The sequence below is a fragment of the Suricata suricatta genome, chromosome 7 (genome assembly GCF_006229205.1).
Source record: "Suricata suricatta isolate VVHF042 chromosome 7, meerkat_22Aug2017_6uvM2_HiC, whole genome shotgun sequence".
NCBI lineage: Eukaryota > Metazoa > Chordata > Mammalia > Carnivora > Herpestidae > Suricata > Suricata suricatta.
Genome location: NC_043706.1, coordinates 93,288,291 through 93,298,828, shown reverse-complemented (window position 1 = coordinate 93,298,828; position 10,538 = coordinate 93,288,291). Strand labels below are relative to the sequence as shown.

Here is a 10,538-nt window from a genome sequence, read left to right as displayed (position 1 = left end):
TTTCCATGTTTTGGCTATTGTTGACATTGCTGCAATGAACATTGGGGTACATGTGCTCCTATGCCTCAGCATTTCTGTATCTCTTGGGTAAATCCCTAGCAGGGCTACTGCTGGGTCATAGGGGAGTTCTATGGATAGTTTTTTAAGGAACCTCCACACTGTTTTCCTCTTGATCTCAGTTCAGGTCATGATCTCACGGTTCATGAGTCTGAGACCCACCCAGGCTCCGTGCTGACAGGAGGGAGACTGCTTCAGATCCTCTGTATCCCTCTCTGCCCCTCCCCCACCAGCACAAATGTGGTCTCTCTCGCTCTCAAAAATAAATTTAAAAAAATAATTTTTAATTCCTCTTTTAAAAAATAACCAGTCTTGCTCTCCTCACATACAGAGTTGCCTCCTTTATTATTTCCAGGAGTCTTAATTACACTTATTAAAATTATTTATATCTATTTATTAGGATACTCGTAAAACTTCATGAGGCATTAGACAAAGTTCCAATGTTTTTTTTTCTTTTCTGACAAATCTTGCAATGGAAAGAACATGAATTTATTTGACTTTCAGTAAAGACAGGCAGAATAAAAGTTTACATTTAATGCTGATAATTCCAAAGCATGTCTATTTTTATTAAACCAAAAACCTTGTATTAGCCCTAATACCGAATATTTTCCAAATAACATGAACCTCAAAGACATCTGGGTTGTTACTATTCTATCTTTCTAAGTTTTATTAATTTTTTAAATTTACATCCAAGTTAGTTAGCATATAGTCTGTCTTTCTGAGTTTTAGAATGCCCAATTCTTATAAGCAATCGCCTTTAAACCAACTAAATAGAGCTCTTTTACAAATTAACTTTACAAATAACATTCAGAGGTAGAGAAAATATCTCACATGTACAATATACATGGACACACATACAAATACCCACGATCCAAACAAAATCTTAACGGCCCAATTTCCAAATATCTCCCTTTTACAACACAAACCTAATTGCAAGATGGTATTATAATTAATGGATGTGGCCAAGCAGTATTGCAAAAATAGACTGTCCAATTTTGAAGAATACAGACCAAAAGACTGCATGTGGGGGTCAAATTGTCATTTCCAATTTTCCAATTAGAACACGGCTGGTTTTATTAAAAAATACCAAAATCTACAGCAACTACAACAACAAAAAAAACCTAAATGAAGCCCAGACTACTTCTGTGAACATCAGTTCCTGCCCAAAAGTTGGGGTTTCATAGCATGAACCAAATGGCTTCCTAGTCAGCCTCTTCTTAAGCAAGAAAGGAGGTTAAGAAAACCAAAACCCACTATTTGAAGGCAACCAAATGGAAGGAAGAAATCTGAGAGCCAAACCAAATGGAGAAAGAAATAAACTCACATGCTGTCCATCACACACGAAGTAGTCACCAAGAGACATCTGTTCAAACTGAACCCCAAAAAACATTTCCTTGCCACAAGAGTGAAAATTAGGCAAAGAAGGTCAGAAGTACCCAGGTAGGGTGGGACCCCAGGGACAGTCCCTAGGGCAAAGAACCTGTCACCAGGCCCCCATCACCAGCTGGTGGCCAACAAACCACACAGGGGCAGGGGAAAAAAATCTTGGTTAGCTGGCCAAATCTGTAACCGAACCCAGGTTTGGCTGCCCAACTTGCAGCAAAGACAATCACTGAGACATCAAGTATGAAGCAAGGAAAGGATTTACTTGAGAGGTAAGCAAACAAGGAGATGGGAGAGCAAGACTCAAATCCACTTCCACAAAGGAGGAGGGAAATTTAAAGGCACATGGAAAAAGACTGGAGGAAAAGTTTCAGCTGTGCTTATTAGCCTGAAGCTGTAACTAGTCCCATTAACCCCTTGGTTACCAATAAGTTTTAAATTCTAAATGATAATTCTGAAAACAATAAAATCTTGATTTATTTTTTTTTAAATATGAGTACAGGTTCATAGCAAAGGCTTTGCAGTCAGATATAAATCCAAGTATAGACTTTACTTGAAACCAAAAGATCTGACACTTAAATAGCCATATAACTTCCACAACCTTGGATTCATCATCCCCAAAATGAGGATAATAAGAATTAAGTGAGATAATGTATGTAGAAAGTACTTAGCATACTGCTTGTTATTGTGACGTTCCTTACATCTTAATTTTCAAAAATTATGGCACATGCATAGAATAGAATTATATTTCAACCATTTGAAATGAGGCAGTTCTAAATGTATTGATATGTAATGACCTCCAAGATATAGTAAATGAAAAAAAAGAAAGGTACAGCGGGGTGTGTATATGTTACCACTTCTATTTCATTTTTTAAAAATAGATGCTTAAATACATATACATTTGTACATACACAGAATGTCTCTGGAAGAAAACATAAGAAACTAGTATTAGATGTTGCCTCTGGGAAGGAAAATTAAGTGGATAAGGGACATGGGTGGAAGAGTCTTAATATTTTACCATATTTCTTGTATCATCTGTTTTTACTACTTATTCCAAAAATAAAAATAATAAAGTTTATATTATGACCCAACATTTATGCTACCAAAATATTCCATTATGTAGTAAGTAGATTATGTGAAACTGCAAAAAAAAACAAAAAACAAAAAAAACCCGTAAGGTGACTTAATCAGAGTTTTGGTATTAATTTCAACTCTATTGATGATAACAATTAAAGAGTGATAGGGGTTTAGCTAAATGAATCAATTTATTAAGACACAAAAGAAGGGATGGAGATGAGAGAAAAGAAAACAGTACGTGGATCGAGGAGACAATAAGAATACCATCATTCATTCAGAAAATGTATCTTGCCCATCGGGTACTGAACACTATGCTGAAGAAACAAGACATTTAATCCTTGCTTTTAAGTATCCCGTAGTTTAATGACAGTATATGAATATAGCAGCAAAATCACTACTCCCGGGACCCAGTTACTCATAATATATGTTCATTCACTCCTCAACAGGTAACAATTTGAATGAATGAATGAGCAAGCCTGGTAACAAAATATACCCCACTAAGGCCTCTAGTGACTTGAAAAGAACAAGAATTGATCCCTCAATCTGAGAAAGCTTGCACAATTGTGTTCCCAGAATCCAGAGAGCCAGCGGGGCCTGCAGAAGTCCGACGTTTGGCTTTTAGATTCAGTGCAGGGTCACCAGCCTGGAGAGTAGGGAAGGCTCAGGTGTAAGGGTCCCCAGTCCCCAATCCCGATTTTGCATCCACTCCAGCCAGGCACTCCCACACCTGGGCTCACCAGGTGTTACCTCTTCTGACAGCCGGTAGGGAACAAACTCTGAGTTGACCTCTGACCTCAAAATGAAAGTCGCTCTGGGGCAGCTTCCTCATTGCTCAGAGCTCCTTCATGGGCACCCAAAGACAAGGGAGGCTGAAACTCCTCTCCAGGGACCCTTAGCTCTGAAAACCATGAAACCAGGAGACAACTGGGGGATATAGAGGGTGACTGACCCGAGGCTTCCCCGGTCATATGCAGTCGGCTCGGCCTACTCATGACACAGTCACTGACCTTTCCAAAAGGTGTTTCCAGGGGCGGTGGCCGGAGGGGCGAGAGCAGCAGCCCAGGCCCCGCACCCAACACATCTCCCTCTCAGCCGGCTCTGCACTAAGCGCAGTGTAACCAAGGGCGACCAGGAGGCCGCCATCTTGAACTCTGTACAAAGGGAGGAAGAGGAAAACTTTATTGAAACCCAAAAGAGAAAGGGTGGCACAGACAGTGGAAGCCGTGCTCACAGAAGGTACGCAGGAGAGAACGAAAGGGAGCAGAGAGGAACGCGACCTCTGGTAGCAAGAGGGCCGTCTAGCCTCCGGTGCCCTTCCGTCCTTCCGGGCGCTGCCCGCCAGACTACGACTCCCAGAATGTAAAGCGGCAGCGCCGGAGGCGGAGCAGTGCTGGGGGGGGGGGGATGGGCTTGGGGAGAAGGGCGGGTTTGGGGAGAAGGGCGACCCTGCGCCCACGGCCAGCCCAGGGTCGGAGCACTGGATCCGAAAACGTTTTAAGGGAATTGGAACGAGATAATGACGTGCGGTCACGTCACCACCCTTGAACATTTTCGATTTGCTTACCTGACCGAGATTTCGAAACCTAAATAAAATGTAAGTTGACCCAGTGGGCACTGATGTTTTAACGAAATATTGTTTACCTGGCCACACCTCCCTAAATGGTAGCCCTAGTTCTTTTGCCTCCAGCGTCAGACTCATCTTTGGCAGATAACCTGAAATGAGCTCTTTCCACTTTTACTTTCTATATTTGGATAGCATAAATCATTTTTAATATGACATACACTCAAAGGTGTTTAAAATATGTGTAAATGGCATAGGAAAGCCAATGGCCCAAGATGGACAATGAGCGGATGGAGTGGCCGTGGGATAGTGTGTCCAAAGAGGAATTTCTCTAAGTGATTGCCCTAATTTGATTAAACAAAAAAAGTTTCAGTTATTATAAGTGTATTGAGAATACAAATTGCTGTCCAGAAGAGGGTGGCAATCCAACAGAAGGCATGAAAAAAAGCAACAAAAGATCCTATCAGACGTTATGGAATCAATGAAAGGAGAGCACTTAAGGAGAGCACTTTGGCTGGGAAATCAGGAAGACCTTCTGGAAACTTTACTTTTAACAGAGATGAAGATCTTCCAAGAACAGGAAATAGAGTAAACTAAGGCAGGCAAGAAAGTCTGAATTACAGGAAGGATAAAGCCAGGTTTCAATTGAGTGAAAATTAGAAAGACACTAGAAAGAGTTCCAGGAAGTCAAACACTTCACCCACAATAGAAGATTCCAAAGAAGCAGGAAAAAGAGCACAGCATAAAATAATAATTTGGAGAATCCCTACTGTCAAATTATTTATGGAAAAGTTATTTTGATTATATCTTTCAAAATATATCAATTTACACTTACTATTTGTTATCTATCTTTAATTCTATTGTCTGACATGACAAACTATTCCTCCATTTTATAGTGAATATTTATTTTGTGCATTTAATGCTATTAATTTGAGGTGTGACACTTTTGAAAAAGGACCTTTTGAAAAAATCGAACTATTCTTCCTTGATTTACAATTTATCACATTCAAGTCTTTCAGATAGTATCTGTTGCTTGCCTTGGTCAATGAAATTACTTTTTTCAGTTTTTTTAATAAATTTTTTAACATATTATTTATTTTTGAGAGACAGAGAGAGAGCACAAGCAGGGGAAGGGCAGAGAGAGAGAAGGAAACACGGAATCTGAAGAAGGAACCAGGCTCTGAGCTGTCAGCACAGAGCCCGATATGGGGCTTGAACCCATGAACCATGAGATCATGACCAAGCCGAAGTCAGACACAACCAACTTAGCCACCCAGGTGCCCCTGAAATTACTTTTTATTAGAGATTCCAACAGCTTAGCAATTGTGGAAGTGAAATAAGCACTCATAGACAGTTTAATGCCAAATTGGCGGGAAAATCTACAGGAAATTTTCACATGGCTGTGCAAGTGAACAGAAACATGGCAAATAAACTTTATTGTGTGCCAGTATTGTGTGCCAGTATGAGGTGACTTAAATTACATCTGTTGTATTCAAGACAATTCATTATGATCAGAAGACTAATTAAGTAGCCATTATAAACCATTTTATTAAAACATCAATCCTGTGTTCCTGCAGTTCTGCAATTGCTAAAACAAATAAAAAAGCAAAAGTAACCCTGAGAGAAATTTTTTGAACATTATCAGAAAAAGTAATAGAAGGAAATCAGAAAGCATTATCGTGTCCTTATTTTTATTTAATTTTTTTAATTTTTGAGAGAGAGAGAGAGAGAGAGACAAGAGTGTGAGTGGGGGAGGGGCAGAGGCAGAGGGAGACACAGATTTCAAAGCTGGCTCCAGACTCTCAGCTGTCAGCACAGAGCCCTACACGGGGCTCAAACTCACGAATCATGAGATCATGACCTGAGCCGAAGTCAGACGCTTAACTGACCCCTATCATGTCCTTATTTTTTAAATCCCCCTAAAGAAAATGCCAAGTGGTGTTGGCATCTAATCTCAAGGTCAAAACCAAACTGAAAGTATGGACAAATAAAGTAATGAAGGAAATGGGAAAGAAAATAGTCAATAGAAAACATACTATAGCAGAAGTCAGAAGTTATATTTGGGTTCTGATTTTGTCGCTAAATTAACTTCTCCCCTTGTTTTCCTTATCTGTAAAATTAAGATAATATCTATCCTAGCTACCATCCAGAGGTTTTATGAGAATGTATATATATAAATGGTTAATCAAATACACTTAGAGACTGAAAGAGGATAAGGTCAAAACCTAAAACAATGAGTCTAGGACAGCATGGATTCATGACATCCAAGAATTGTAAAAATAAGGAATGTATTCTAAAGTTTGCAAAAGATAGGGAGAACAAAAAAAACAAAAAAATCAGGTAGGATCTAAGTAAATGAGATAATAATCCATAATAAATATGGGTGATTTATGATATTTAGTTTGTCTCCAACTCTAATACACTATGATTTTCCAGCCCTAAGTTCATGATTTGCCACTTTAGAGAGTGCCTTTCAGCCACTGTCAGAGACACACTGCAGAGGAACAGATGTCATAGACCATTGGCAGGAACTAGCCAGGATACCAGTATAAACCTAATATTGTTATTACTGTTATTGTAAAGCCAATTCCTTTGGAGGAACAGGATACCCTAACGTATGATTCCCACTTCCAGTACCCTATCTGTAGCCCCCTCCATCTCAGCAGATGACAAATGGAAGGCTACTTTCTTCTCTATCATAAGAGAGTCATCCTCTTTCTCACTCATCCCACATCCAGTCCAACAATGAATTGGTTGGCTCCACCTTAGAAAGTATTCGGAATCCTTATTACTTTACACCATCAACAGTGCTACCACCAACATTTGTCTAAGTCACCATCATCTCCTTCCTGGATTGTTGCAGTTGCCTTCCATCTAGTCTCTTTGCTTCCACTCTTGTTCCCTACAGTCCATCCTCCACACAGCAGCCAGATTTATGTTTTATTTTAAAGAGTTTATTTTTTTAAGTAAACTCCTCACCCAACATGGGACTTGAACTCATGACCATGTGATTGAGATCATATGCTCTACCGACTGAACCAGCCAGGCTCCCCCAGATTTATGTTTTTAAAATTTTAATTTGAATCGTGCCATTCTTGTGTTTAACATCCCCTAGAGCACCTTCCCCTGTCACTCAATTATTAAAACATCCTACAAGGCCTCATGACTTGGATCCCAGCTGGCTTTGTGATCTCATCTGAAGCTCCTCCCCCCTACTCTCCCGCAGTCCATCCACATTGGCCTTCTTGCTATTCCTGGAACTCACAAGCCTGCTTATCACCCAGAAACTTTTGTATTTCCTGTACCTTCTGCCTGGAATGCTCTCCTCCCAGATATCTACTTGGTTCACTTCTTCATGTCCTTACCTCCTTGTATCTTCTCAGTTAAGGCCTTCTCTAGTTACCTATATAAAATTACAGTCTCACCCAGCACTCCTTTTCCTCCTTCCCAGCTTTATTTACTCCACAACCGTTACTCTCATGGCATAACACATAAATTCCTAATTTATTAATTTATTATCTGCTCTTCTTAGAATTTAAGCTCCACGTGAACAGGGATTTATGTCTGTTTTGTTCACTGTTGTATCTCCAAAGGTTAGGAGAGTGCCTAGGTTAGCAGACACTCAATGTTTGTTGAATGACTGAGTAAGCAGTCTTAGTAAAAATACAAAATTTATTGTTTTAGTCTCTGCAAAAAAGCAAATAACCTGCTTCATGAAATCAATTATATTCCTCATATTTTGAGCCCATTTTAAAGATTTATTAAAAACACCATCAAACTCAGTATCACAGAAGTAGAATACAACGAAAGGGCACCTATTTTCCACTTATTTATTCACTGATTTGTCATTACACATAGATCCTCATAATTACAGTTTCTTCTAATTTAACAAAGAAATACTTCAGCACTATAAGAAACACTGTGATTCATTCAAAGACACATAAGGAATGATTTAAAACCATAATAACTTATTTTACAAAGTAGAATCAAAGATCTAGGTTCTAAATTCCAACATTTGTATTGAAAAGATTCTGAACCAAGGAGCACCTGGGTGGCTCAGTCAGTTGAGCCTCGGGCTCTTGATTTCAGCATGTGTCAGGATCTCACAATTCATGGGTTTGACCCCCAGGTTGGCATTCTCTTTCTCTCCCTTTTTCTGCCCCTCCCCTGTTCTCTTTCTCTCTCTCTCAAAATGAATAAACTTAAAAACACACACACACAAAGATTCTGAACCAAAAATATTATTTCAGGGGCGCCTGGGTGGCTCAGTTGGTTAAGCATATGACTTCGGCTCATGTCATGATCTCACGGTTCATGGGTTTTCACCGTGCTCTGTGCTGACAGCCAGAGCCTGGATCCTGCTTCAGATTCTGTGTCTCCCTTTCTCTCTGCTCCTCCCCCATTCATTTTCTCCCTCTCCCTCTCTCTCAATCTCTCTCTCTCAAAAATATATAAACATTAAAAATTTTTTAAATACAAATTCAGTTACTTAATTTCAACAAACTAATCAAATACAGTTAAGCACCTTATTAACTATGGAAACTTGTAAACATGATATACAATACCTACTTCAGTAACATAAATTTAGGTAAAGTATAAATTTTATTGCAAGCAGTCCATTCCTTCCAGTAAATATGAATTCTGTATTTGCTAACTTTGCAACAAAAGTTACCATTTCCCCCTATTTTGAAACATCGTTTAACATATAACTAGAGACTACCAAAGACAAAATACTTGAAGTCAAGTCCAGTGCTCAAATCTTTATTTAGTTCCTTTCTACTTATTTTCAACAACAGATAAAATATAACTGGTATGTTTGTTTTTCAGTTTTCAATATCTTTTATTGGGATATTCTTTTTTTTTATTTGAACCACATGACAACATGTCTGTATTTACCTATATCTTTCCTCCTTAAATATTCCATACCCAAACTTTGAGGGTAGAGTGGAAGCTTTCCTTACAATTTCTCCACATGCCCTCTCTGCCATCTTTCTTTTTAAAAGAGCAATTGCTTTGCTTCTTGGCCTTTTGGCTAAGATCAAGTATAACCTCCCCCAACTCCACATGCAAATTTGTAATCTGGTAGCCACCTTCAATTAGTTTCTGTTCCTCATCACTCACATCCAGTCTTTCACCAAATATGCCTGAATCCTATCATCTTAATATGACTTAAATCCATCCATTATCATTGGTCTTCCTCCTGTCTTTCCAAGTCTAAATGCAGTCGTTTCCTAACTGGCTACATCTTTCTCCTCCACTTCAGCCTGCTGTCAGATTGGTTTCCAAAAATATGACCCATCTGACCACATCCCATCACAGAATCTAAACTCTTAATGCCTTCCTACTATCTACATAATGAAATACAATTTATTATAAGCCTTTGGAAAATCAAACTCTGGCTCCTATCTAACTTACCATTTCCTCCTATCCATCAAATGATTTAGACTCAGAAAACATGTACTGGGTGATTTACCAAATATCTCATTTGTTTTTATGAATCTCTCTCTACATTATTTTAGGAAAACTGGAAAACTGATCCCAGCTCCACCTCCCTAACCCCTTCTTATTTCCAACTAAAGTGTATTCTGGTCATTTTTGTAATTAGAAAAAAAATCACATTAATAAAACAATTACAAAAAATAACTTACCAAAAGACTTGAAATTGAGTACTTCTCTGGCAACCCCAAGAATGTTCCAGGTTTAATACTACATATGTGTTCAGCATTCATCACACACATACACACACACACACACAATATTCACATAGATGGATATCCAGACTTAGAAAAAATAACTTACCCAGGATAGCACAGGTATTACTCCTTCTCCAAGTTAACTGAGTAGTAACAAGGGTTGAAAGCTTGTCTACTCAATGAGATAGTTCTTAAAATCAGACCTCTATATATAGACAAAAAGGTAGATCATGCTACATAGAATTTTGATTGACACTCAGTGATGGTAATAACATATGTGGTTTTGTCAGTTGGTTAGTTGGTTGATGCAGTGCATCCAGGTAATGAAATACACCAAATGTTTTTCAGTTCTATAGACTGCTTATTCAGAGGAATACAAGTTGGCCTGAAATGCAGCCAATCTTTAAGACTCAAAGATGCAATCATAATACTGTATGAACTTATTTGTTTAAATAAATATTAGTACTTGCAGCAGGTGATTAGTCTCATAATTAGCAATGATTTGGCCTAGACTTCAAAAGAATCAGCTGGGTATTGCTTTTGTTTTGCTTTCGATTGGACATCTTGGGAAGATAACTTGGATAAGGTCTAATTTAAGGTGAGTTTTATTTACCTAACTTTACTGACAACAGAGAAGTTCCTAATCTAAACTCTCTAGATGATAAACCTGAATATCTTTTAATCATGGGACATATCTAATTCAAGAAGGGTTCATTCCAAAGTTGAGTGTCTTCTGCCAAAACCAGGACTGCGTGCAGAAAACTAAA

General features: G+C 38.6%; 1 protein-coding gene and 1 long non-coding RNA gene across 2 annotated transcripts in view; both read right to left on the bottom strand.

Annotated features, from left to right (window-relative positions):
- AFG1L (AFG1 like ATPase) overlaps positions 1 to 4,002 on the bottom strand; it is a 202,071-nt gene extending 198,069 nt beyond the window's left edge. Inside the window, exons 1-2 of the mRNA XM_029944048.1 lie at positions 3,795 to 4,002; positions 3,525 to 3,668 (exon numbers count right to left, since the gene is read on the bottom strand). Coding sequence (XP_029799908.1) covers positions 3,525 to 3,660 — 136 coding nt within the window. The 5' untranslated portion in view covers positions 3,661 to 3,668; positions 3,795 to 4,002. The remainder of the gene's footprint in view (positions 1 to 3,524; positions 3,669 to 3,794) is intronic.
- On the bottom strand, positions 2,860 to 3,358 carry LOC115295797. Its single transcript, XR_003910581.1, has 2 exons — positions 3,265 to 3,358; positions 2,860 to 3,160 (listed from the first exon to the last, which is right to left on the bottom strand). It is a non-coding gene; the product is annotated as an uncharacterized LOC115295797 (long non-coding RNA).
- Positions 4,003 to 10,538: the final 6,536 nt, after the last annotated feature.